We start from the raw sequence: 26,695 nt of genomic DNA on the forward strand, positions 1-26,695 counted from the left end.
ACATTTGCCGAGGCCCAAGAAGCTGCAAGAAAGGATGTTGAACGCTGTTTCGGTGTCCTCCGCTCGAAGTTTCGGATAATTCAACAAGCTAGCCGACTGTGGAGTGCTCAGGACATGAACACGATTATGCGAGCATGTATCATTCTTCACAACATGATCATCAAGTCCGAGCGAGACAGGGAGCTGGATGAGGACGAGTTTGCTGAACCCAATGATCCACCAATTCGAAGGGACAGGAATGTTGCCGAGCTAAACGCCTTCATGTCCGCATATTGCAAGATCCAGGACCGCCCTACATCCCACCGCCTGCAACAAGATCTAATTGAGCATCATTGGATGTTAAAAGGCAATGAATTAGGGCCATATGCACGCTGATCTCGACACTAGTATGCACCTGTTGGTATTTGTTTTTGTGTGCATGAGGTGGATGTCTTTTGTTGCTGGGAGAACCAAGATCTAATGATTCCCTGCAAGTAGTGTAGATGGTAGCATGTATTTGTGAATTACATCAGCTGGATGTCTTTTGTTGGTGGGAGAACCAAGATCTAATGAATCCCTGCAAGTAGTGTAGATGGTAGCATGTATTTGTGAACCAAGATCTAATGAAGAAAGTACACAAATATGTGTCCAGATCAAGCAAACAGTTTCATACATTACAACATTTCTCAAAGCAAACAAATAGGTGTCCAAATCAAACAAATAATTTCATACAGTACAACAGTTTTAACAGAAGCTAGTTGTCCCTTGATGGCTGTTGGTGCTGGGTACTAGCACCAGAAGCGGACTCAACTTCATCTGGGTTTATACCTTCCTTGATCAAAATGTCCCTCTGCTTCTTGGTAATCCAGGAACGAACAGCAGGATGCCATGAATTCAGATTAGTGAATATGATTTGGGCTTCTGTCTGGAACCTAGTTGTCTCCATAATATCCCTTTGAAGTTTGATCTGTTCCCGAGAAATCTCCTTCTTGTCACGAGAAATCTCCCTCTGGAGCTCAAGTTTCTTGTCGCCCTACTCAATCTTCGCGAACAATGCTTTCTGCTGCAGATCAAACTTGGCTCGTTCGATATCAATCAACTCCTCCTTCTGTTTTGCTTCCAATTCATCCATCTGCTGACCTCTCACATGTATCTTCTCTAACATCTCTACGGCAACACTAGATGAGGACTCTTCTACTAATGTTCGACGTTTCTTCACGCTGTCACGCCCTTCTGGTCGTTCAATAGGTGCACCAGCAGTAGGTATTGGTGCAGGGGGAGTGTCCAAGGGTTGAATTGCCTGGTTATCCTTCTCTGTTTGCTTAGGCTTGCTACACTCCAACATATAATCATTCCATTTTGGTTCATCCCGCAAAATCTCCCAACAATGCGCGAAATGCCAAGGTTTTTTCTGCTCATAAACTTTGATAGCATCTTTTATCTGCACCCAAAATAGAAATAAATTATTCATGAACAAGTAGATAGAATTCAGGAACATGCAGCATATAGTTATCGGAACATACCTTATCATAGTCATTCTTGCCACTTTCATTCCTTCTAACAATAGCCGAGTGGATAGCTTGGAATTTGCTGACTTCCTTTCGTATAGTTGTCCATCGGTTCTGAATAGACAGTTGGGTTCTACTGCTACCCGTCTCACAATTTTGAACAAAATAACGATGCAGCCTTGCATAGAAGGCATTGCTCGTCTGAGATGAACCTGCAACGAGAAAACAACAATTAAATAGTTGTCAAACCACAAACTGCTTGTCAATAGAAGTGTATTCCAGATGATACCTGTGGCTGCATCCGTAGAAATGTTCAGCCAGCCAGACACTATAACTCTGTCCTCTGGAGGCAAGAATGCTTTTCCTCGTTGTGAGACACCTCTCTTGTTGCCAGTACCGTTGGCAAACTGGTCGCCATCAATTTCCTGAATATCTTCATAATTTGGAGGTTCAATTTGATCACCTGACCTCATAGGCACATGTGGTGGGGTACTAAAGCTCTGTTCATGAATTTGCTCGCAAAACTGCCCAAAATAAAATGAAAACCTGTTTAGACACTCAAGATACAAAGAATGAACAAACAAGTACTGCAGGGTACCATGGGAGAAACATCTAGGTCCAATTGAAATTCACTGTCCATGCCCACTTGGGAGGCGTGGCCATTACCACCACATGCGCTAAATCGACGATCCATTCTGCCAAAGAGAGTAGGAAACAAAAAAGTGTCATAGATTAGAGAAAGAGTTCACTGTCCATACAAATAATTCACTGTCCATGCCCACATGCACACAATCATTGCAAGTTTAAACATAATACCAATATTAGATACCAACAAGGTCACAATGATTGCTTAACATTAGTGGTTCCACAAAGTTTTCGACCATCTAACACAGAGATTACACAGATATGGCCTCACTACAGCAGGACTGAGAACCAAACATGATTACTTAAGAACATTACATGAGTTGCTACATCATGCCGGCGCTAAACTAGAACAGCACTACGTAATTAACTAACTAGGCAAACTGAAACAAGTTACTTGCGCACGACATCATAGTGTTAAACAAAAGTTAGCAACTCGTCTGGTGGGTGCTGCCTTCATCTTAGTCGTCGCTGTCAGATGAAGGGTGGTAGCTCCATGCGGGCTCGGAGTCCTCCCCAAAGTCCGAGCTGTGGACTCCAGAGGATGGTGTGTCCCAAGGAAACTCCCCGCTCGCCGCTGGAGATGGAATGGTCACGCCATACGGCATGCCACACTCATCGCGAGCAGCTTCAACCTTGTCCAGAACGGACTTGGATTGTAGCGCGTTAGTCAGGAGCCCCTCCGCAATGAATTCCAGAGCCGTGCGTAGGCTATGAACATCGAACGCCTCCATGCCCTCGCCCACTGGGAGGCTGTCGGCAAGAGAACTCAGCTCTTTGCTCGCCCTCTCCATGGAATCAATGGCGTACTGAAGGGTGTTCTCGGGGGTGGTCATCTGCAACTGCAAAGGGAGAAACAAGTTATCGGACACACGGAGTGAGGACCCCCACCCGCAGCATGCTAGATCTAGGCACAGCAACCATGGCTGAGCAATGCAATCGAATCAACCAAATCCGACCCCAATCAGTTCGAAGCACTGCGAATCGAGACAAGTTGGGTTCCAATCCCATGGATCTGCACCGCGCGACCAAAATCTCCCTGCACCCTAGCGCCGGAAGAACGAATCGAGGTGGGGAATGGCGGAGCTCACCTTGCAAACCGCCTTGCCTCCGCCACTTCCTTCGTCGTCGGTTTCCTGGAGCTCCGCCACGCGCTTCGTCGTCGCCCGCCTGGAGTCCCGCCGCGCATGGAGGCCGAAGTCCCGAACGCACCCACGACCGCCTATTCTTCTCTCTCTTGGGTCGACGGTTGGAGGACTGTCCTTTGCCTCGCGGCCAAGCGAGTGCTATTTTGCACTTTCTCTCACCTCGGATTCATTTTGCACGCCCGGTATGCATGGTCAATTGGAGATGATGCCTCGCGCTATAGTGCACCCGACCCAAGCATTTTGCCTTTGCATGGCCCGTTGCATAGTCGGTTGGAGTCAGTATAAGGCTGACTCCAACGGTGGCCAACCATTTCGGCCAGCCATCCCGGAGTTTGCCTGCCCCGTCGATTTTGCCTTGCCACCCATGGGCCTGCTATTTCCAACAGACCAGCTAAAATAGCTGGAGACATTGGCCCAGCCTGGTTTGCGCCACGGAAAGGAAAAGTGCCGGGAGTTCCCTCGCTCAACATTTCAGTTGCCGCCACAGCAGCGAAGTTCTCACCCTCCACGCGATCGCCGTCGTGACCCAAGCACCGGCGACCCTGACACTCCGGCGGCCGGCAAGAGATTTCCCGCCTTCAGCACACGTTCGTCGTCGGACGACCCTCACCTCCAGGCTCCAGTGATGTAGGTCCGCACCGGCACTCTGCTTTGATTTTGGGGCTTGACCTTGAACCGGCGCTCTGCTTCCACACACAATCTCCAGGCCATGACCACCGAGACAGGAGCTCATTGAGGTTTAGTCTAGTGTATTGCTTAATCCTTGTGGAGTCTTAGTTTCCTTCAAGGTCCGGTTCTCTGAATTTGTGCTTACATTTCAATACATCGTAGCTGAGTACCTCCTTTGTATTTGTGCTTATGCTTTGAACATATCCCCAGTTGTTTATGATTTCATAACGTTATTTGTAATGACCGTGGTACTGAACTTAATGTGTGATCTTTGTTGTACAGACTTCTCGAGCATGTCTTCTTGGTCATGCCTGAAGGAATCACTCTTTTGGCAGAATAAAAGGAAGAAAGATGAACAATGCATGGCAACTTCGATTGTCTTGGCTTCGTTGGAACCTTGTAAACGTAAGAGGGGTGGTTCGGTTGTAGGACATAAATTTATGCGTCGTGACAGAGAAGCAGCTTGCGAACAAATCATGAGGGATTATTTTGTTGATGATCCTCTGTACAGCGCGGAGGACTTTCGACGGCGGTATGTACCCTTTCCTGTTGTCAGTTGTCATCCTTTTACCTTATTTCTTAAGATGGTACGCTCCATAAACTAATGGCCAATGTATTGCCTTGTCATGCACAGGTTTAGAATGAGAAAGTCCTTATTCCTTTACATGGTCCAGAAGATTACCGAGAAGAATTCATATTTTCTTCAACGCGAGAATGCTTGCAAGCATAGCGGTTTCCATCCCATTCATAAATGCCTTGTGGCTATGAGGATGCTTGCCTACGGCAGTCCAGCTGATTCGTTCGATGACACATACCGCATGGCTGAGTCAACAGTTCTTGAGACTATGAAGCAATTTGCAAGAACCGTCATTGCTGTTTATGAGTCTGATTTCTTGAGGCCACCGACTACAAGTGAGCTTGAGACAATTTTACAAGTCAATGAAGCTAGAGGTTTTCCTGGGATGATCGGCAGCATTGACTGTATGCATTGGGAATGGTCTAACTGCCCGACTGCGTGGCATGGCCAGTACAAGGGGCACAAAGGCAAACCGACCATAATTCTGGAGGCTGTTGCTACGCAGGACTTGCGCATTTGGCATGCATATTTCGGATTGCCTGGGTCCCATAATGACATTAATGTGCTTCATAGGTCCCCGGTGTTTGACGACCTCGCTGAAGGACGAAGACCGCAATTTGAGTTTGATGTTAATGGAAACAAGTACAACATGTGTTACTATCTTGCCGACGGAATATACCCTGATTGGGCTACGTTGGTAAAATCATACAGTGAGCCGATTAGTCTAAAGGAGATCGTATATGCAGAAAGGCACGAGTCAGTAAGGAAGGATGTGGAACGAACTTTTGGGGGGTTACGATCCAGATTCAGGATAATTTATAACCCTGGTAGGTTGTGGAGACAAAGTGATCTAAACGACATCATGCGTGCTTGTGTTATTCTACACAACATGGTGATTGAAGATGAGAGAAATTTGTACAACGATCACTAGGAGTTTGAGATGTCTTCGGACCCACCGATTTCTCAAAATAGAAATGTGCCAGAAATTTTTCAGTTGATTAATTCGTACACCAAAATTTGTGACAAGGCTACGTCTAACAGATTGCAACGAGACCTCATGGAGCACATTTGGTTTCTCTATGGCAACGATGCAGGACCTTTTGCAAATAGACAGGGCCGATAGGAACATGAAACTCTGCATTAATAATGATGTAATAGTTATGTAATAGTTCTCTTTTAATTGTGATATAATAGTTATGTAATAATTCTCTTTTAGTACTCTGCAGTTAATGATATAATGTGGTATATATATTTCTGGTTTAGCATCTGTAAAGAGCTCACAAACAGCTTTACCAAAATATACTTGTGTAAGTAACTGACAAACAGCTTTACCAAAATATAGTTCTGGAAATAACACACAAACATCTTATAAAAATAGTCGAATACGAATAAAAATAGTCGAACACTCTGGTACAACTCAAGCATCAAACAGCTTACAAACTAACAGCTTACAAACATAAGCCACAAATAGCTTACAAACACTCAGGAATCACTAGTTGGAGGGGTGGAGATGCCTCTCCTCTTCATGATCTCCCCCTGTTTTTGCTGATACATCGCACGCAGTGGTGGAGCTAACTTGTCAAGATCCTGCGACATGACCATAAGATCCGTGTTCCATTGGTTCAACTCATACTCATTCTGTCGCGTCATGGCATTGGACTCCATTACTGCCCATTTCTTCTCCCAGGCAACCCATTTCTTCTCCCAGTTTAGCTTCTGCAGCTCAAGCCTCTCTCTCTCTCCATCTTGAACATTTCGTGCCTAAGTTGATCTTCCTTCACATCATTCTTCTCTCCTCTATCATGCATCTTCTGCAGCATTTCCATTGCTGCACTTGACGATGAGGTATCAGCCATTATCCGGACTCTCTTCTTGGCGATGTCCCTTCCTTCAGGTCTGTCTGGGAGTGTACTTTCAGCCTGCACAGAACATGTTTCTGTTTCGGAGCATTTCGGGGCAGGCCTTTGGTTAACTCTTTGAGCCATGTTACATTCCACCATCCTCGCGTGCCACTTCGGCTCTCCTCGCAGAATGAGCCAACAGTGATGGAATTGCCATGGCTCGATTTCTTTGTACATCCTGATGGCATCATTAATCTGTCCAAACCAAAGAAATATTCATTGTGCGCAACAATCAACATAACAAATGAATAAATGTTTAAAATGGTTTACCCTGTCCTGCTCATTCTTGCCACTTTGATTCCTCCTTTCGATAGCGTCATAAAAGCCACAAAACTTGTTGACGGCCTTCTGAATTGTTCCCCACCGGTTTTCTATTGAAACCTTAGTCCTATTTGTACTCACTCCATTGTTGTCCACGAAGTGTCGATGCATTCTCGTGTAGTACCCAGCAGAAGTTTGGTTGGTTCCTGTAGTGGTAACGTTAAATAGCATGTCTCATAAAGGCTTGACAATGGAAAAATGGAGTAATTAAGTCATCGGCTACAGCTTACTGATAATAGGGTCCTTGCTAACATGCAGAAATGCTGAGCAGATTGCCCTATCTTCCTCGTGGGTGAATGACCTTCCTCGCTGGGCAACCCTCTTCTTCCCCTTATTGTTTGAGACTTGGGTTCCATCGACCTCTTCAACCTCTGGGTCCTCGATGGGAGCAAGACGAAACGATGCATTGACAAGAGGATTTGCAGGTTGAGTTGGTACACCCATGTTATGCATTGATCCACTAAATGCACCGTTAAGGTTGTACTGAAAAAACAGAGATGTGATTAGTGAACCATAAAAAGTACGGTATGCAAAATCCAAATTAGGAAGAAAACATACCTTCTCAAGTTCCCTTTATGGTTGACGGTAGAGGTAATGACAACTCATTGGAATTGTCACCTCCTTGAGACGGACCACCCTGAAACATGTAACCATTGAATTGGTTCTCCAGCCTGAAATAATGAGCGTATACTTTGTTAAATAATTGACTCCATTACTGCAAGCAAGTAGGGCATACGAACTAAATCGAACGAAATTGTGCCCACATCTAAATCAAAGGAAATCGAACACAATCAGCATCAGAGGCCACAAAAGATGTAGTGAAACTGAAATTGAAACTGAAAATACAGGTTACACAACTCAGATTACTTCATATTTGCTCACATGGTTAGTAACCTTTCCTCTATAATTCTGATTACTTCATATTTACTCATTAGAAACATACACAATCATCCTACACAATTAGAATATCACATTTCAGCCAATAAAATAGTTGCAAATTTCATAATCACCATAGTTGCAGTTTTGTGCTTAGCAAAATAGTATATACATCCACCTAGTCAAGGTCCATCAACTACAACGAAGGAAATCGTGCCCAGATCTAAATCGAAGGAAATCGAAGGAAATCCAACACAATCACATCCTATGCCCCGCCGCAAGCAGCATCGACCGGAAATCCATCAAGTACAACGAAGGTACAGTTGTGCAAGGGCACTGCCACGGCTGTCGCTGCCTCCCCCAGATCTACGGCTCTACGCACAAATCATTGCAACATGGAAGCAGGAAGAAGGCAAAGGGTCAGGGAGGAAGATAGCACCTTGTCCGCGCGTCGGTGACCGAGGTGAGGAGGACGGGATGCGCGCCGGCGGCGGTCGAGGCGGGGAGGACGAAAGTGCGCCAGCGGCGGTGAAGTGGTCGCTGGGTGCGACCCTGCGGGGAGGAGGGGAAGGCGCGTCGGTGGCCGAGGCGAGGAGGATGGGATGCGCGCCGGCGGCGGTCGAGGCGGGGAGGAGGGAAGTGCGCCGCCGGCGGTTGTCGCTAGGCGCGACCCTACGGGGAGGAGGGGAAGGCGATACCGATGGAGACGGAGGGGGAGCGGGATGGGGAGAAGCCGCCGTGCTACCGTTGGTACGAGTGGGCCCAACACCGATGGCTAGCGCGAACAGTAGCAGCCAGTTTCGCTGCTTCTCTCTCCTGCCGCGATTTTGGCTGGCCCAGATGACTGCGCACGGCAGCCATTTTCGCTTTGCCTGGCCGGATGGCTACTCCGTTGGAGTCAGCCTAAACAAAGCAAGGCCAAGCAGCCTGCACCTGCCCCTGCCCTGCTGCCCGGCGCTCAGCGCCATCGCCTCTCCCCTCGCCCAGCGGCAACGAATCCGCCTGCCTCGTCAGCTCATCATCGCAGCCCGCCAGCATCAGATTCTCTCTACTAAACCCTCCTGTTGCGGTTTCTAATCCGGATGACCGCCGCGTCCGTCATTATCTCTCGTCTCGGAGCCAGCCAATCGACTCCACCTCACCTTTCCTCCCCCACCACCAGCGGATTCATCTAGCTGCAGTTTCCCGCACGGTGGTGGTAACCGCCCTACCACCCACGCCCACCACCACCATCTTCTCGGCAATTTTCACCCTCGACTCGACTCCTCCGGGGCGCCTGTCGCCTCCGACCTCCTGCCACCTGCCGACGGCGCAGCCTTGTGTGTCACCGGGGCGCGGCCCCACTCCCCCTGTCTTCTTGCTCACGCTGCTGGCGGCCCCGTTCCCTAATCTCCAGAGCTCAGAGTTCTGCGGGTTCCTGACTTTGGGTGGAGGCAGGCGTGCGTGGTGATGGCCGATTCTTCTTGAGAAAAGCATGCAGTTTCTCTTTCTCCTCCCAGCAAAGGTGCTCTAGCCGTTCCTGGGTTCGGGTTCTGGGCTCTTGCTTGCTGCTCTGCGGAATTGGGAACGCTGCGAGGACTGGATTGGAGGAAAAATTGTTGCTTGGGAGGATTTTGGTGGTTGTCCAGCAGCTCGCTAGTGGTTCAGAATTGGGAGAGCTTTGGAGGAAGAATTGAGCCCTGGCCTCTTGTTTGGCTTGAAGGAGGCCGAGGAAGTTGCCGCCAATGGAGCCGTTCAGGCCCTCCCTCTTGAGCTTCCTCAAGTTCCTGCCATACTTCTGCGGTCTCCTCATCCTGGGCTTCATCAAAGGTGCCATGCTGCTCCCCTGTCTTGCCTCATCGAGGCATTTAGTTTGATTGGTGATGAAATGGGAGGGCTATGAGTCCAACCCTCGTGCAATTTCTGCCTTTAAGAGGTTGCTTCTCTTGATATCCTGTTCTGCTCTAACATGGCTGCTTGATTCAGAATTTCCTCTTTTTTTTTCCTTGGGAGGGATTAGTTTAGCTGTTTAGGACTTTGGACCAGTGTAAATAATTGGTGTGCTGTCCTAATTTTAGTTAGGCTTCGCCTTTGACTTGACTTGAATCATCACTTGCAGTAGGAAAGATTGAAGTAATTGCTGTGTTGATTTAATGCCTACTTCTGACTTGGAAGTTCCGGGACCGGCTTTGGTTAGAACTACCATCTGTTGGAGGCTAATATCTGAAAAATGTCCCTTTCCTCTTCTGTATAAGAATTTGTCGAATTTCTCAAGCTTAGGTTTCATTCAATGTCTTTGGGTCCTTGACTGCTTAAAATTCAGTTATTTATTCATTTATCGTAACCCGAAATGCAAGTAGGCGTGGCCGATAAAATTAATGTAATTTTGCAGATGAATAATGGAATGATACAGAATATGATATATCTAGAAATGCAATGCTCTGTCTATGATATGCAATCCTCATTCTGCTGTTTTAGTTCTTTTAAGACTCTGATATGATATGCAATCCTCATTTCACATCATTTGGTCTGCCAGGTGTTTTGCTGTGCCCTTGGGCATGTCTGATTATGGCAGTTGGACTATCTGCACTGATTCTAGGCTTATGGCCTATGCATTTGATCTGGACGTACTACTGCATTATCAGGTACAGTGCGCATGTTCTGCAGTTCTATTTTTGGCAACTTGATTAAATTGCTAACCAAAAGTGCTCACATTTTCTGCCGTCCTTTTCTCAAGTCAGAACTAAGCTGGTGGGACCTGTAGTAAAGTTTCTGCTTCTTATTGCTGCTACTGCAATCTTGATCATATGGCTCATAATTGGCATCCCGGGAAGCGTATTTGCTGGACTAGTATATGGTTTTCTTGCACCTATAATGGCAACATTTGGAGCAGTTGGAGAAGGGAAAGAAAAGCCATTTGTTCATTGTTTTGTGGTAGGTTTATTATTTTAATGATCAGTTTTATTTTTTATGTTTATCTCTGCGTTGGTTTTTAGCATTTCTCATAGACATTGCTTGCTACTCCCAACTACAGGATGGAACATGGAGTACCATCACTGGAAGTTGTACAGTAGTCAGGGATGTGAAAGACTTGCTTTTCCACTCCTATTTTTCAATTATGGATGACCTGCGTCTTCAGAAACCTCCTGATGGGAAACCATATGAGATAAGGTTTGCTTCCCATTCCTGTTATAATCTTTTAACTTTACACCTCAAGGCTAGAAGTTTGTTGTTACCTTTCCCCCTTTTTTTCCTTTTAGCCTACGGCATTCAGCTTAATGTGCACATATCACTCTTTATGCTTGACTTGACATAACACATGCAAAAAAAGCATGCATTTAGACATTCCTTTGAGTAATATAATCCACAGATGCAGTGCTTTGCATTTAGATAAGACTTATTTTTCCTTTGAGGAACAATGGCTAATAAACTGACATGCATAACATTTGTTTTCCCAGATTGCTTGATATCCCGGGGGCGTTAATAGCAGCAGCTTGTGGGCTCTTACTTGATGGAGTAATGTTCACTTTAATTGCCTTCTACAAGTGTCCTGTGATGCTTTTCAAAGGATGGAAACGGCTGATCCAGGATATGATTGGGAGAGAAGGACCTTTCCTGGAGACAGCTTGTGTGCCATTTGCTGGTCTTGCTATTCTTCTTTGGCCATTTGCTGTAGTAGGAGCTGTTCTGGCGTCCATTCTCTCCAGTATTCCTTTAGGTGCTTATGGTGCAGTTGTCGCTTATCAGGTACCATCAAAATTCCCTTTCCTTAAGTATTATGATGACAGGCAGTGCATACTTTATTGGTATAATTTTTTGGAAAAGTAAGCATTGCCACCTTTTGCTTGTTCAAGTGATTGAGCTTAATATTGTTGATGTGCCAGGAATCCTCCTTTATCATGGGCCTTGCCTATGTTGCTTCATCAGTGTCTATCTTTGATGAATACACGAATGATGTTCTTGACATGGCAGCAGGTTCTTGCTTTCCAAGGTAAATTGTACGACATGCCTTTGGTCCAAAATTTAAATTGTCTGGTGCTGACATTTCAAATCTCTAGATTTAAATATCGGAAGAGCAAGGATGAGTCTTCACATGGGCACAATGTTCCAATATCTAGGCCATCCTCATTCAACAAGGAGAAGCAAGAAGGGAAAAGACCTCCATCTCGTGTTACTTCATTTAAGAACAGCATAGATGAGTTCAACCCATTCAAGGTGATTGTTTCCTCCTAATAGTTAGTCGATCACATTAGTAACCTGCAATGCCACTGCTTATTGGTGACAATGCTTCAGTTTCTGTATAGTCCAATAGATATAAGTATACTGCATTCTAAGAATAGGTCTATACATAATTTTCAGTGAACAAATTTGGTACTATTAGTAATATGTAAACTCATGTAATCAGTGCACTGTAACTGAGTTACTGAATGAGACAATTGTGCAGTTGTTGGACCACCTTTTTGCGGAGTGCAGGCACCAGGGGGAGGAGTTGGTTAACAAAGGAGTGATAACAATGAAAGACATTGAAGAAACGAAGTCAGGCAAAGTTGGCAGTGGTGTTCTTAACGTTGGTCTGCCAGCATATGTTATCCTCAATGCGCTCCTTCGGTCCGCAAAAGCTAATTCTGTCGGCCTAATTTTGAGTAAGTACACGAGGAAATGATCTATTGCATCAGAATGGGTGCTATGACTTATTTATGACCTTGGTTTGACCTGCTTTGGTAAATGTGCAGGTGATGACTCTGAGATTACATCTGACAATAGACCTAGACATACTCTCTTTGATTGGTTCTTTGACCCGCTTATGGTTATCAAAGAGCAAATTAAAGCTGAAAATTTCACTGAAGAAGAGGAAGAATATCTGAAAATGCGAGTACTGTTGGCTGGTGATCCCAATCGCCTGAAGGGCGCTCTTCCTGAGGTGCCATCCTTGAATGAGCGTAAAAAGGCGGAGATAGACGCATTTGCCCGCAGGTACCGCCTCTACTTCAGCCTTCGGTTTGATAGCTGCGAAGGCTTTTAGCCAGTTACTAATCTATCCTTTCACTCTACTGTTGCAAGGTTGCAAGGAATCACCAAATCAATATCAAGATACCCTACAGCGAAGCGCCGTTTCGACGTCCTTGTGAAGGCGCTCCTGTCGGAGCTCGAGAGGACAATGGGCGGCAGCCTGTCTACCAATGGATCTCAGGCGCAGAGGCTGCGGAACTCGGTGGCCCGGATGCTGAGCCAGAAATCCATGGGCAAGACAGCCAACATCAGGGACAAAGACCTAGAAGCGCAGATAACAAGCTCGTCCCGCACTCCCTGATAGTTTGTAGTTCAACGATGCGTGTATGGTGTATAGCCAAGCTTTGTACGAATGAGTAGTTGCTGCGGCTTTGAGCTGATTCTAACCGTTCTCTTGACTGATCTGTACATTTTGTGCACTGTACGCATCATGTATGCAATCAAATGTTCCATATTGTGGTTGCCTACAAAGGTAAACTTGCTGTTACTCTGGACCCCTGAAAGTCTGGACCGGCTAGTCTCAGTGCACAGTTTCACGGTAGAGTTACTAAGATTACCAAGATTAAGAATTAGATTAACTATGCCAGCCGGTTAAGTTTTATAGGGATGAAACTTCTTTCTCATCCTATAAAACTCTCTCCTCTCTCCTCACCATATCAGCAAAATTGATGATGTGATATAGAATTTAATGCTATAAAACTTTTCATAACTTGACTCAGGAGACGCTCAAATTTTCTTGCAGTGAATATTACGACCACAAATAGGAAGGACCCATCCCATCGCTCATGGATGAGAAGTTGAGAATAGGCATCGTTGTCTTAGATAAAACTGGTAAGTTGTAGCATTAACAACATTGCCTCATCCTCGGGCAACAACACAGTTTAGCCACAGTGTAAAGGCCCGATAAAAGAAATGGACTGGGGGTGGGGCTATGAGCAACCGCGTGTGGCCTATGGCTATGACCAACAAAAATGCCATCAGCAAGTCACGCAGCTGGGAGCGCGGTTTACAAGATAAATAAGAGAGGTTCAGATACAACTCTTCTAAAGCCCACCATCTAGGGGGGGCTCACCTGAAACTTGCACTGCATCAGGTGTATATAGAGGCAAAAGTTTTTGAAGCGGGACCAGTGCTTTCTCGTAAGCATTAAGCTCAGTCCCAACAGCCATCTGCAGGCTGGCTATCAGGCACCACGGTGTCATCATCCAACAGCTCCGATTGCTTCTTCCTCGCCTTCTTATAGCTACTGGTACCTCGAAGAATGGAGCCGATGTGCAGACCTTCTTTGAGTCTCTTCTGAGATCTGAAAAGGTGAGAGTAGAGTGACTCAGCTGTCAGCAGGCTTCAGCTCAAGAGAAGAAAGCAATCATGTTTTATCACTAGACGATCACTTCTATCCATGAACTTATGGTATACATGCTGCCAATTGATGTATACATGGTTGTTCAACCATCCCCACCAGGGCACTCTAGAAGATGGCCACTCTAACAGTAGTGGTGTATTTGGTGAAACTTTGCTATCCTCGACTCCCAGTGTATATTTGTTGACTATCCCCAAACCTGAGCAATCATCATACTAATGCCTATCATGCAACATTTACACTTTCTCGTCTGCATTGCTACATGCTGATATAAAGGAAATAGGCGTACATATTAGCACAAAATTCTCTGTTTACAGGTCAGATATCTTACAAGGATACAGTGCCATCATCATCATTATAAGGAACATCGCTTTCATCAGAGGCTGCAGATGAAACACCTGTGAAAGAAACATTGATTAGATCACTTTCATATGTACACCGGGAATCCTGATGAAATGTCAGAATAACACATAATCATTTTAGCTGAATTGACCCGAACAAGGTTGCTGCTAAGACTCATGACCTTAGTTAAGTAGAACTGTATGGACCTTTTACCAATAAGAGCACTAAAATCAGCACCAGAATTGTTAATACGACCTTCTGAAAATGTTTGAATCTAGCATTTTTCAAGTATATGACAGAAAAAACGAAAAAGAAATCTGCTACCAGGGACTTCCAAATGAACATATGAATATGACTTTTTTTTTGAGGGCACATATGAATATGACTTGCACCAGTAGCTGTTGGCTGACCAAGTTTTAAAAGGAGATAGGAACCAATTTATCGTTCATGCATTTTGCTGAGGTACCCATAAGAAGCATACATAGATAAACAACCAATGTGACTTGATCTTCAAATCACAAGGAGTAACCAAGTGCAAATGTTATATATCGTGAAGGATCCAACCTGAGTCAGCAGATGTAGATGAATTATCAGGCGATGCTTCCATGACAGCCTTATCATTTTTGGTGTCCCATTCATCATCAGAGCCTTCACTGTTAGCATCATTGAATATTGCAGAGCCTACCTTCCTATTCTCTTTTTTGGACTTCTCCCTGGTCTGTTCATACCTTTTACTTGGAACTTTCCGTACGGCAACTCTATATCGGTTAGCATTTTGAGGCATGGCCTCCGTGCTGTCACCTGATACTTGTGGACTCATGGAGAAGTCCTTCACAAGGTTGCTTTCAGGCTTAGGATTTGGAGCTACCCTTCGCTTGATAGACTCATCATTCTTACTCTTAGCATGGGGCTTTATCTGAGAAGTCAACTTCCTTACATCTTTGCTTATATGTACATGATGCTTATCAGTGAGCAACTTGTTTTGACCATCAACACCACTCTGTTCGCTCTTATTCTCAAGGGTGGCATCTTCTGGTTCGTATTGTATTTTACTGTCATTCTGGGTAACTTTAGTGCTGCTCTCTTTTCCATTGTCCTGACCCATCCTTCCATTTTGTACAGCAGAAAGAAGCGATCCTTGGGTACCAATATAGCCTTGATTATCACAATTAGGATTTTCCTTTTCAGCAACAGGCATTTCCGTATTCACTTTAGTTTTTCTCTTCTTATCCTTTCCGTTCTTCACATTCTCATCTTCTCTGGTCAGGTTTTCTGCTGCAACAGATGGTACATCTTTGCTGTTACCAAAATGATCAGTTAAGCTAGTTTTGTCTGTGCGAAGAAGAGATTCGGAACCATCATTTGGTTCCATGCTACCAGTGCTTAGCTTTCTTTTGTTTTTCTTTTTGTTCTTCACTTCCCTTAAAGTTTCATCTTCATTATTTTGTTTGTGTTCTGCAGAAATTGGTGGATCATTCATCTTGCTGGAGCTAAAATGATCAAGGAAATTGATCGCATCACTAGCAGGATGAACAACAGTATCAGAATTTGGTTCAGCGGCAACAACAGAACTTTTAGGGGTAACCAGACCCTTCTCAGACCTGGGGTGCTCCAACTCTGCACTGGAACCATGTTCCAGGATTGAATCCGAACTTTGAAGTTTAGAGTTCGAAGATTTTTTCCTTGCTTTTTGAGCATTAGGGGTAGAACAATTAGTTTCTTGTATTTTAGCAGTGTGAGTCTTGGAAGACCTTCTGCCTTTCTGCTCTACTTTTCCAGTAGTACTCAAAGGAGTTTCAACTACATAACCTCCTTGAACCAAATTTGCTCGTGTAGCATTCATTCCCTTCAAGTCTAATGTATCAACCTGGCTGACTCGCTCGTCCAAAGTTTTACCACTATCTGCAGATACCTGCTTTAAGGAAAGCTTATTTTCCCTGCGCTTAGTGGCTTTGGGTTTCTCACCAGCTTGTGCAACGACATCTCCAGTCAAAATATCCTTAGGATCACTGGTTTTGTCAGAAAACCTCAAAGACTCAGATTCATTTAATTCTTTATTAGCATCTTCTTCAGGCACACCGCTTGAGTGATGAGATGAGTCAATCATTGTTGATAGCACTTTCAACTTTTCCCTCTTAGACTTCTTAAGTCTCGGTGTGCTGGCAGGAACATCAGAGTGAACTGCTGCAGAATATTTCGGAGGTAATGCAGTACTGATACCAACTTCATCTGCTGTGGATTCAGGATGTTCTAGTGCATTCTTATTGCTGCTTAGGTGAGTTTTTCCTGTTAACATATCTCCATCCAAATCCATACTTAAGCTGTCTTTAGATCTCAGATCTGCCAAAACCTCATCAATCACATTTTTCGCCGCTATATCCAGGTTTTCACCAAGCTTCTTGTGGTCAATAACTGTCGCTCCTTCTATACTGCATGGGGTTGTTTGCTTTGTATCTAGGGGAGCAACATCTGTGACTTGCATCGAGCTCTCATTCGTAACAAATGCAGATGATTTTGTCAGATCTTGACTAGGATCAACACCCTTTGAGGATTCTGAGTGCTGTCGTCTTGTTTTCTTTTTCTTCCCATCACCATTTGAATGTTCTATTACATTTGAATGCCCTTGATGCACATTGTTTGAGATTTGTTGCGTAGAAGGGTCATGGAGAATCTCCCTTTCAGTAGAAACTGCACCTGATCTAGCTGCATTCTCTTGATACCCATGCATCTCCTTCTCATTAGTATTCATGGAAGCCAAGTCAACAGAACTAGCCTTATTTTCTCGCTTGCGCTTCTTCAATGGAGAAGTATTGTCATTTGTCCGCCTCTTCTCCAAGGCATCTGTACTTTTCCCATCTTTCACCGTGTTGCTAATTTCAGCTACACCTTCATCATGACCTCCCTCATCATGTTGCTTTATTTGTTCATGCTTCTCATCTCCATCCCATGGGGCGATGCTTCCTTTTGAAGTTTTTTCTTCACTAGCTACAACTTCACCTGCGGAATAAATGGCATCTCGAACGGAAGGGCTTCTACATCCTTTAAGAGCATGATCGAATTTCCCTTGTTCAGAGATTAGATCAGTAGATGCCTGAGCATCACTCATAAACGGAACATGTTTGCCCCCCTGGTTTCCATCATTGAGTCCTGATGATGAAAGAGGCAAACCAGATGCTTTGACTGCAGTTTCATCTCTGCCAGTCAATTCAACGTTATATGCATCACCTGAATGATAGGGGGAAAATGGGAAATTAGTATATCTACATTAAAAAAATGAAAAGACTCCAAACATGGCATTAACCAGAGAAGTGGGAAGGTGGATTTATAGTTCTCCAATACCGAAGGCAATGATAGAGCATGCTGGGAGTTTGAAGCCAGTGAAAAAGACATGTAGTGACCGATTTTACATTAGTTATTCAGCTCAAGTATCAAAGCCAAACATTTGACACCAATACATGATGATTTTATCAAGCATACGATAAAGATATATGTGATTGAATTCAAACACAAAGAATGGCATATGGTGTATAGTATCTAATGGTAGCCTCCAAACAATTTTCAGAAGGTAATAGCATTATATCGTACTATAATACATGATATTATTGCCGCGTAGCCTTTGACTATTATGAGGCAGAAACTTCACCTGTGGATATAGATAACTCCTTAACCATAGCTGATGGTTCACTTGTTTCTTGATCAGCAGCTACGGACGGGGCCAATTGACAACTTCTGTTATTCCTCCTCCTCTTCTTCTTCTTTCCAACAGTGCTTGGATTTTGAGTGGACTCCTTATGTAAAGTGTCTAGAACTTCTTGCCGAAAAGAAGTATTTATGCCTGCTTCCAGTGGAGCTCTACTCGATTTAGTCAAATCTCCAGCACCAGCATGTGACACATTGCTCTGATTTGAAGGTTTAGCAACATCATCTTTGCGGCAGAGTGTGGCTGCTGCTGCCTCTGCCATCTTGACATAAAGAAAGCACCCACCTTTGATTTTGGTGAAGGCACTCGTCACTGTCATTGAATCAGATAAGTGATACAGTACACCCCTCCGCCGGACCTGATGAATAGCAAACACTTATAAAAGCTAGTGTACCCCTTTGCACGATTTCAATATGATTAGATACAAATGCTAAATTCCTAGTTACTTCCTCAATCATCAATAACTGACACTTAGACTTCATGCCTTTGGTTCACAGAATGAGATATATCGCATGAATTTCAAGAATTGTGAGCATCATAACATGACTTCCCAAAATCCAAAATTAGCATGCACAACTGAGCCAGATTGTAAAACCACAATAAGATCACCACTCATTTGACTTAGTTATTACAAATTTACAGAGTTACACCGGCTGACTTAGCATGCAGTACATAAGCAATAAGGATGCACACATGTCGTACAACGGCTAGCAATTCCACCACATTGTACATGTGCATTTTGATATTCGCACAATTTTGGGGAAAACCCACCCATGCTTGAATGTTAACCGAACACCAAAACAACCCAACAGATCTCCCCCAAAAGTTCAAACAGCCCATAAGAGGTGAATCTGACATCTGACACGAACTACACATACTTCATGCGCATTTGACAGATGCAGTAACCAACCCTCGGCAGCATTTCTACAATCCTCACTGATCAAATCACCATAATCATCAACCGAAGCTCTCGACAAAACCTCAGAAACCCTCGCTTGACAGACACACAAAAAAAAAACGAAGTCTGCCCCCAAATTAAATTGCATCTATGCGATCTTGATGAACAGATTGCAATCACAAAACTTCACCGAAAAAAAAATCGATCAGACTTCAGAGCCACGGAACAGCACCTGGAAGGACTTGACTGCGACGGGGCCAAGGTCGGGGAAAGCGGCGGCGTGCTCCGCGTTCACCTGCGCTGCGCAGAGACCAACAACACAAGGATCAGTTCCGACATGCGCCCGCGGTACGAAGAGGAAGGGGGGGAAGAGGCGGCAGAGGCCGTACACTTTAGGCCACGGATGGTGGTGTCGGGGGCGACAAGAATCGCGAGGCGAGTACCGAGGTCGGTTTCGAGGAAGAGGGAGATAGGGGCGTCTCCGCCGTCTCGGTGCGCCCTCGGCGGCCGCGGGGACGGCGGGGCGGCGGCCATCGCGGGGGAGCGGCCGCCACTACAGAGGGAGGGAGGCGAAGGCGAGAGCGCGGGGACAGGGGAAGCGGCGAGGGTTTTTTGATGATGCGCTTTAGGTCACACGAAGGCGCATTTTGTTTTGTTTTTTTTTTTTTGAGAATCCACGAAGGCGTATTTTCGGGAGTCGCCCTTCGAATTCCAAATCGCATTGATTAAAACCGAATTTAGTTTATATAAGTAAATCACAAGTTTGGAGGGGCGATTCTGGGCTGCTTTACAATCAGCCCCCTAGGATTTACTTTTATTGACTTTGAAGTCCAACCTTTTAGTCTCGTTTGGAATCTGCAAGAGGTACCTTTGAAGCAACTTTGCGCTAACCTAACAATTTAGCATCAAGTAGAAATAATAAGGATTCTATGAGCCACTAATGAATTCAAATTGATGTGTGTGCATTTCATTTAATTGTTTGGGCAAGTAACAGTGCATGTCTTGCAAGTTTGTTGCAAGGCTAAAAGTCTACACTCTACACACACAAATCTTATTTGTTTTTTTCACAAACGAGACTTTGCACAAAGTAGAAAAACTTAACTACATTGATGCCAAGCTCAGCTACTGATGTTTGAAAGTGCTTTCGGGCTATACCATTTCAGATGACGGACCATCTGATTAAGAATCATTTACACCAACTGGATGTTGGGTGAACTCATGGCAGTAGTATGATCAATATGACACAAATACTCTTATGTCCACCACACTTATTTCCGCCAAAAACAGCGGGTCCCATCACAATATTTTACATGAGCCTATGGGCGGCAGTATTAAGAGACAAACAGCATATATACCAGCCTACTAGGATTACATAGATGTTGGTAGAATGCCAATAACATTATCACCTCCCGTTTCTGACAGGAAGTAGCCTGAAGAAACAAACACCCAGCAGCAGCTCAGCGTTAGCTGCAGCCAGAGGAACTTGCTCACTGCGCCTTCTTCCTGGCGTCCTTGGCCCTCCCCTTGGCGCGGCCGTCGAGGGCCATGCTGAGGATCACCCTGTCGGCGACGGGCCCGGGCAGAAGCCAAACGAGCTTCCATAGAGCGTGCGGCCAGTACGGCGTGCACCGGGGCTCGTACCCGATGTAGCGGACGGCGGCGCGGGAGTACGCCTCCGGCGACGGCGCGAAAAAGCTCGGGTTCCTGATGGACGCCATCTTCGTCGCCACGTACATGGGTACCTGATGAGCATGCACACCGAAAACCAACGTTAATTCTGAATGCAAAACGAAGCAATCATGTGAAAATCACTAGTCATGCATCGATAGAGATTAGTTATTACCTGGCACTGCACATCAATGCCTTTGCTCTTGTACTCCACGTAGAGGGCTCTAGAGAACTGATCAACGAACCTGATGATGAAAAATAGCATCACCATGAAACATTTGTCTGATGTTTATATTCTAACCTGGCTATTCTCGAAAAAGAAAAGAGCTTAGATTGGTCGTGATCGAGCACTCACGCCTTGGTGGCGGCGTAGACGGTGTGGAGCGGGCAGGACGGCATGTTGGAGGCGCCGCCGGAGCCGATGTTCACGATGGCGCCCCGCCCGCGCTCCACCATGCCGGGGAGCACGGCGTGCGTCACCCGCGTGGTGGCCTCCACGTTGATCCGCACCATGTCCCGCGCCAGCGCCTCGTCCAGCTCGTGGAAGTAGCGCGCGTACGGGTAGCACGCGCCGGCGTTGTTCACGAGCACGCCGACGTCGAGGTCCCGGATGTACTCCCCGAGCGCACCCACCCTCGCGGCGAGCCCGTCGGCGGCGAGGTCCAGGACGAAGGTGCGTACCTGAGCGCCGGGGTGCCTGGCTCTGATGTCGGCCGAGGCGGCGGCGAGCCTGTCGGGGCTGCGGCCGACGAGGACGAGCCCGAGCCCGGCCCCGGCCAGGCGGGAGGCCAGCGCGCGGCCGATCCCGTCCGTGGCGCCGGTGACGACCGCCCACGCGCCGTAGCGGCGGCGCAGCGGCCTCGCCGGGCGGAGGAACGCCGCGTACAACCACAGCGCGAGGCGCGCCGCGGCGCGCGCGGACACGAGCAGCCCCAGCGCCGCGAGCGCCAGCGCCCACGCGGGCTGGGCATGCGCGCAGGCCACGGCCATGGGGATCGACACGGGCTGAGCACCGCGCGCGAGAGACGTGGTTGCGCGGGGGCAACCCTGCTGCTGGGTGCTGGCGCACGTTTTGCATGCGACCGGGGAGGGTGGCCGCAGATATAGCGCGGGAGGGGGTGGCTGGCTGCTGCTCAAGCTGGCAGTTGTCAGTTGAAAGATGTGGAGTTGCGTGTCTACTGTCACGTCGCCAACATGCAAGGTCACTGTGGCACTGTGGAACAGAGCCATTGTCCCGAAGCTTGGTCTCCCGTCCTAATTGTACTGGATAGAAAGAGGTGCCGAATGATCGCCAACGGCCACGGTACGGCCGTGCCGCGACATAAACACCCCCTGTCTGTATAGAACTCTAATAAGCGAAATGCTCCTTCCATTCTAAATTATAGTTCGTTTTAGCAAATGTGAATATAAATATTTTACTATATATCTAAACATAGCGGTGAGCATTGGAGTTCCAATATGATTTAGAAGCATTGGATATCCAATCTGACTTAGAATCGTGACTTTAACAACTTTGTTCCGAACCAGACTTATTTTGGTTAGTTGAAAGTGGAGACCAAATTTATGATCAATATTTTTGGTTTCAACCACTTCGATTTCGATTTCACTTATTTTCGGTCCGATTTGTCGGTTTCAATCAATTATGAACCCCTAGCGCTAAGCACGTAGTCACTACCCGCTTGAGAAGAAAATTTCTAACTCAGTTGCTCAACCATCCTGGCCTTCAGCAGTTCAACTCTAGAGTCTAGACTAATATAAAACAAGGGCACATAATAAATTTATATTTAGAAAATTTGGAAAAGAAAAATGTTTAGTAAACTACGTACATAGCAGTTTGGAAGTGTCATGCCCATTATTCGGGTCAGAAGGATACGGACCTTAGTACTTGGATACCATTGCATTAGTATAGGACAGGACTATGAATCCTGTGGCCATCAATTTAAACCAAGGATATGACTACACTTCTATATAAACCAGCACATCAACAGAAGCCGAACATAGTATACCAGCAAACTTTCTTCTTGCCATGGCAACCGTCAGGAGGAATCCGGTGAGGATATTGTACCCAATAGCTGCCATTTCCATGGCACTCGTGATAATGTTTGCTACCATCTCATCCTCCTGTGCAGGTATATAGCTACTTTAACTCTGCATTCTTCAGCTGTTTAAATTAAATTTGGTCGATTAAACAACCAATATTGCTTGGTTTGTATGAGAACTTACCTGAGTTCCGGTCGCATTGCAGGTAAAGATTCGTGGTACTGCAGCGCTCTAGAAAACTGGCAAGTCCGTCCTTGCATCATCAAGTGCAGAAGAGAGTATGGTGACGATGTCATGAACTCCAAATGCATGAAAAGACATAGGCCTCACAAGTGCTGCTGCGAACTTCGTGAGCATGCCCCTCCCCCGCCGCCGCCCAACCGCCGCCGCCCGCCGGTGATGTGATGTTTGGATTAGATTATATTTACTAAATAAAGGCAAGGGCTGAAGGGCTGATGATGACGGATGCATGTTTTTCTTGCACGAGTGAGGGATAAATGTTTCAGGAATGAACTCAATGTTTCAGGAATTTGCTCTTAGTTTCGCTATATTTGTCTACCAAAAACTATACGAATTAAACAACAAAATATTAGTTATATAAAATTGAATGTGAAATGACGACTATCCATACTTTTGTCAAGTAACTGTTTACCGAAAAATTCTTCAAACAATTTTACCACAAAGTCATTCAAACAATCTTGATGGAAAAATAAATTTTCTGAAAAAAGTTATTAGAATAATTTTCCAAGAAATATTTACTAGAATAACTTTTTCCAAAGAGGAAGATATTCGAATGACTTTTCCAAGAAATTATACACATAACATAGCAGATGAAAAAAAAGGAAAAATGGGACTGATGATGGCGGACCCATGCAGTACCGGCCTCCGCCGAGCGCCACCCGCCTTAATTGATATTTTGCTAGGGATTTTAGTTCACGGTATCGCGGATCAGGAAGGGGAAGAACAAAGCAAAGGGAATACGGTTTCTAGTGATAGTTTATTTATTTGGAAAGAGTCGACCCTTCTCATTCTATGATTGATCATTTTTGAGAGTTCTCTGTTGAGAATGGAAATTGAATAATAAATAAGTCTTAAAAAATTAAGCTATTTTATTTCTTTTTTTTGAACTACGTTTAATTTCTTTCATATGATAGAATATGAGTATATATTTTTCGAGGATCTTTTTCTGCCATGCCTTGCTACCTACCAAGCCGCAGTATTTCTTCTCCCTTGTACCTGTATTGATATCTAAGCAAAACATAAGATGGGAGACTACTGTCAACCATGTCTGATTGCATGCTTATTACCTTATTTCTTACGGGGTTACGACTACGATCGAGCACACAGCTCGCACGACGAGCTGCCTGCCTTTATCACAAAGCCGTAGTATGACAGTACATGGTAGCAATAACATTCTCCGCATACAATCAACGCACTAGAAGACGTACGAATATGAAGAAAAAAAATTCTCTGGCTGGGTACAAGTTTTGAAGACATTATTATCTCCAGGAGTAGGACAGCACTAATTGTTTGGTCAGGCCCGAGACACCCTCATCACCATTACGCCTTCTTCCTCCTCGTGTCTTTAGCCCGCCCCTTGGCGCGGACGTCGAGGGCCACGTTGAGGATCATCCTGTCGGCGACGGGCTCGGGCACGAGCGAGATGAGGAGCCACAGCAGCGCGTGCGGCCAGTACGGCGTGCACCGCGGCTCGTACCCGATGCACCGGACGGCGGCGCGGGCGTACGTCTCCGGCGACGGCGCGAAGAAGGAGGGATTCCTGATGGACGCCATCTTCGTGGCCACTAACAGTGGCACCTGCACACGCGTGCGCCCGTACGTAGAGAGATCAGAGGCAGCACAGTACTGACTAACTGGTGCATGAAGAAAGAGTTAGCCTTGAATTATCTTGACAATGCAGGGGTCACTGCACGCAGAAATTATGCCCCGTTTGTTTCACGTGTTTTGGAGATCTTTCCATTGTATTTCATGTGTGACGACTGTGCTTAGTTTCTTTAATTAATTTTGTGCGGTTGGAAGATTCAGAAACTAGTGTATAGAAGGGTTTGATTTCCAGCAAATAAACATGCATGGTAGTTTCTTGTTGGAACCATCAGTAGCAGGATCGTACAGCAGATTGTGGAAATGCTGGTCGGTACCAGGACAGCTAAAAACCGCACAACAGATTGTATCCAGTACTATGAGTCTCACTCAGGACAGCATGAGAAAATCATGTTCTCACCAAGGGCTTCGCCTGGTTCTATATGCACTTAATTAGCTGATATTTTTCCTACTAGGTATAAAACTTGAAATGCAATTGTGCTTTTTTTTAAACAAGAATGCAATTGTGCTTCACATTGGTGAAATAATTTCATAGTCAAAAGACAATAGTTCATACCTGGCATTGGACGTCAATGCCTTTGCTCCTGTACTCGACATAGAGGCATCTCGAAAACTGATCAATATAGCTGGTAAACCAAAGCAAAAAGAATTGTCTCATCACGTACGTCTTGTCACAAAACATTCATTCGATGTTACTAGCACTTTGAGCTTGTTACAGGCAGCTAAAAGACTAGTTATAGCCTTATAGGCAGCTGTTAAAAAACAAGTAGTGAAAGTTTTTTCTCCCCTTATAATCATGAGAATACAACAATCAACATAGAAAATTAGCACCAATGCCACATAGTGCATACTCTGTGTTGCTATTTTCTCAAGGCTATTCTAATTGTTATCTATTCTAAAGGAAGCGAGGATTATACTTAAATGCACTTTTGAGCTCAATTGCTCAAAAATAAAAATGGGTTAGTGGCAGTTGGGTCGGTGGTCCAGGATTTTGCTATAGAAAATATCCACGGAAGAATGATGACAACTGCTGAATGCAATCTGTCCAAGTACCTTACCCTGTTGATGAAACAAAACCCTAAGTTTTCTAAGTTGATTGTTGTACTCGCACGATTAAATTCAACATCGAAACATAATGATTAATACAAAAAGGAGTTAAATTTAATGTAATAACCAAACAAATTAGTGCTCGCATATTTGATCAACCCATGGTTGTACTTTCTAGTGCCATGCATTTTGACAGCAGTCACTTTCACGAGGAAGGAAGAGAGGTGCATCAAAATGTTTACTGTTGCCGGTATTTTGCAGTTTAGGTGTATTTGAATGGCACAAAGTATCTGAAAAACAGACTATCAGAAACACCAAGCAACTGGAGAGTTGAAGGGCACAAAGTGATCGAGGAGAACTCACGCCTTGGTGGCAGCATAGACGGTGTAGAGTGGGTCGCATGGCAGGATGGCGGAGGCGCCGGAGCCCATGTTGACGACGGCGCCCCGCCCGCGCTCCACCATGCCCGGGAGCACGGCGTGCGTCACCCGCGTGACGGCCTCGACGTTGAGCCGTACCAGGTTGCGCAGGAGCGCCTCGTCCACCTCGTGGAGGTAGCGCGCGTATGGGTAGCACGCGCCGGCGTTGTTCACGAGCACGCCCACGTCGAGCCCCCGGACGAGCTCCCCGAGCGCGCCCACCCTTGCGGCGAGACCATCGGCCGCGAAGTCCAGCACGAAGGTGCGGACCTCGGCGCCCGGGTGCCTCTTCTCGACCTCGGCCGAGATGGCGGCGAGCCTCTCGGGGCTGCGGCCCACGAGGACGAGCCCAAGGCCGGCCGCGGCGAGGCGGAACGCGAGCGCGCGGCCGATCCCGTCCGTGGCGCCCGTGACGACGGCCCACGCGCCGTAGCGGCGGCGCAGCGGCCTCGCGGGGCGGAGGAACGCCGCGTACAGCCACAGCGCGAGGCGCGCCGCGGCGCGCGCTGCCAGGAGGAGCCCCAGCGCCGCGAGCGCCGCCAGCGCCCACCCCGGACGCGCGTGCGCGCACGCTGCCGCCGCGGCCATTGGTTTGGAATGGGAAGGACGAGGCGGCCGCGGCTGACGCGCGCACGGTGTGCAATCGGGGGGTGGAGGGAGTCTGTAGCTAAGATATACTAGCGCAGGAGGGAGGAGGGAGGGAGGGAGCCTACTCCTTTCTTGCTTGGCGGTGGCGGTGGCGCGGTGTGCGTTGGCGGTTGGCGTGTCG

General features: G+C 46.2%; 5 protein-coding genes and 1 pseudogene across 6 annotated transcripts; 1 reads left to right on the forward strand and 5 right to left on the reverse strand.

Annotated features, from left to right (window-relative positions):
- Window positions 1-1,012: 1,012 nt before the first annotated feature.
- LOC112900749 (glutathione S-transferase T2-like) lies at window positions 1,013-1,960 on the reverse strand. Its single transcript, XM_025969557.1, has 3 exons — window positions 1,777-1,960; window positions 1,503-1,699; window positions 1,013-1,420 (listed from the first exon to the last, which is right to left on the reverse strand). Exons 1-3 carry the CDS (start codon window positions 1,958-1,960, stop codon window positions 1,013-1,015), a joined length of 789 nt encoding a protein of 262 aa, XP_025825342.1.
- A 4,045-nt stretch (window positions 1,961-6,005) lies between these two features.
- On the reverse strand, window positions 6,006-8,589 carry LOC112900750 (annotated as a pseudogene).
- On the forward strand, window positions 8,554-13,077 carry LOC112901056 (uncharacterized membrane protein At3g27390-like). 2 transcript variants are annotated; one of them, XM_025969880.1, is made up of 10 exons: window positions 8,554-9,430; window positions 10,137-10,245; window positions 10,342-10,534; window positions 10,635-10,771; window positions 11,059-11,347; window positions 11,485-11,591; window positions 11,659-11,815; window positions 12,045-12,243; window positions 12,334-12,574; window positions 12,662-13,077. In XM_025969880.1, exons 1-10 carry the CDS (start codon window positions 9,346-9,348, stop codon window positions 12,909-12,911), a joined length of 1,767 nt encoding a protein of 588 aa, XP_025825665.1. In that variant the 5' UTR covers window positions 8,554-9,345; the 3' UTR covers window positions 12,912-13,077. The 2 variants fall into 2 exon arrangements, with proteins under 2 accessions (XP_025825665.1, XP_025825666.1); XM_025969881.1 differs by lacking the exon at window positions 8,554-9,430 and having other exon boundaries at window positions 10,142-10,245; window positions 10,338-10,534.
- Window positions 13,078-13,400: 323 nt separating this feature from the next.
- On the reverse strand, window positions 13,401-19,487 carry LOC112899536. Its single transcript, XM_025968041.1, has 6 exons — window positions 19,300-19,487; window positions 19,143-19,210; window positions 17,956-18,370; window positions 14,877-17,537; window positions 14,302-14,368; window positions 13,401-13,913 (listed from the first exon to the last, which is right to left on the reverse strand). The coding sequence occupies exons 1-6, from the start codon at window positions 19,442-19,444 to the stop codon at window positions 13,763-13,765; spliced, it is 3,507 nt and encodes a 1,168-aa protein (XP_025823826.1). The 5' UTR covers window positions 19,445-19,487; the 3' UTR covers window positions 13,401-13,762.
- Window positions 19,488-20,138: 651 nt separating this feature from the next.
- On the reverse strand, window positions 20,139-21,568 carry LOC112900751 (very-long-chain 3-oxoacyl-CoA reductase 1-like). Its single transcript, XM_025969558.1, has 3 exons — window positions 20,934-21,568; window positions 20,754-20,823; window positions 20,139-20,652 (listed from the first exon to the last, which is right to left on the reverse strand). Exons 1-3 carry the CDS (start codon window positions 21,566-21,568, stop codon window positions 20,398-20,400), a joined length of 960 nt encoding a protein of 319 aa, XP_025825343.1. The 3' UTR covers window positions 20,139-20,397.
- Window positions 21,569-23,872: 2,304 nt separating this feature from the next.
- Window positions 23,873-26,514, reverse strand: LOC112900752 (very-long-chain 3-oxoacyl-CoA reductase 1-like). Its single transcript, XM_025969560.1, has 3 exons — window positions 25,871-26,514; window positions 25,017-25,086; window positions 23,873-24,436 (listed from the first exon to the last, which is right to left on the reverse strand). Exons 1-3 carry the CDS (start codon window positions 26,512-26,514, stop codon window positions 24,179-24,181), a joined length of 972 nt encoding a protein of 323 aa, XP_025825345.1. The 3' UTR covers window positions 23,873-24,178.
- Between the last annotated feature and the right edge of the window lie 181 nt (window positions 26,515-26,695).

Source organism: Panicum hallii, chromosome 7 (assembly GCF_002211085.1).
Source record: "Panicum hallii strain FIL2 chromosome 7, PHallii_v3.1, whole genome shotgun sequence".
Classification (NCBI taxonomy): Eukaryota; Viridiplantae; Streptophyta; class Magnoliopsida; order Poales; family Poaceae; genus Panicum; species Panicum hallii.

Excerpts from the sequence above, each read along its gene's own strand:
- LOC112900751 (XM_025969558.1), bottom strand. The coding sequence starts at position 21,568 with ATGGCCGTGGCCTGCGCGCATGCCCAGCCCGCGTGGGCGCTGGCGCTC. Across the intron at positions 20,824-20,933 it reads GTCTACGCCGCCACCAAGGC|GTTCGTTGATCAGTTCTCTA; the intron begins GTGAGTGCTCGA and ends TTTCATCATCAG. Across the intron at positions 20,653-20,753 it reads GCATTGATGTGCAGTGCCAG|GTACCCATGTACGTGGCGAC; the intron begins GTAATAACTAAT and ends CATGCTCATCAG.
- LOC112900752 (XM_025969560.1), bottom strand. The coding sequence starts at position 26,514 with ATGGCCGCGGCGGCAGCGTGCGCGCACGCGCGTCCGGGGTGGGCGCTG. Across the intron at positions 25,087-25,870 it reads GTCTATGCTGCCACCAAGGC|CTATATTGATCAGTTTTCGA; the intron begins GTGAGTTCTCCT and ends TTGGTTTACCAG. Across the intron at positions 24,437-25,016 it reads GCATTGACGTCCAATGCCAG|GTGCCACTGTTAGTGGCCAC; the intron begins GTATGAACTATT and ends ACGCGTGTGCAG.
- LOC112900749 (XM_025969557.1), bottom strand. The coding sequence starts at position 1,960 with ATGAGGTCAGGTGATCAAATTGAACCTCCAAATTATGAAGATATTCAG. Across the intron at positions 1,700-1,776 it reads TTCTACGGATGCAGCCACAG|GTTCATCTCAGACGAGCAAT; the intron begins GTATCATCTGGA and ends TTCTCGTTGCAG. Across the intron at positions 1,421-1,502 it reads GCAAGAATGACTATGATAAG|ATAAAAGATGCTATCAAAGT; the intron begins GTATGTTCCGAT and ends TTTTGGGTGCAG.
- LOC112899536 (XM_025968041.1), bottom strand. The coding sequence starts at position 19,444 with ATGGCCGCCGCCCCGCCGTCCCCGCGGCCGCCGAGGGCGCACCGAGAC. Across the intron at positions 19,211-19,299 it reads CACCATCCGTGGCCTAAAGT|CGCAGGTGAACGCGGAGCAC; the intron begins GTACGGCCTCTG and ends GTCTCTGCGCAG. Across the intron at positions 17,538-17,955 it reads GGAGTTATCTATATCCACAG|GTGATGCATATAACGTTGAA; the intron begins GTGAAGTTTCTG and ends CCTATCATTCAG.
- LOC112901056 (XM_025969880.1), top strand. The coding sequence starts at position 9,346 with ATGGAGCCGTTCAGGCCCTCCCTCTTGAGCTTCCTCAAGTTCCTGCCA. Across the intron at positions 10,772-11,058 it reads GGGAAACCATATGAGATAAG|ATTGCTTGATATCCCGGGGG; the intron begins GTTTGCTTCCCA and ends TTGTTTTCCCAG. Across the intron at positions 11,348-11,484 it reads GTGCAGTTGTCGCTTATCAG|GAATCCTCCTTTATCATGGG; the intron begins GTACCATCAAAA and ends TTGATGTGCCAG.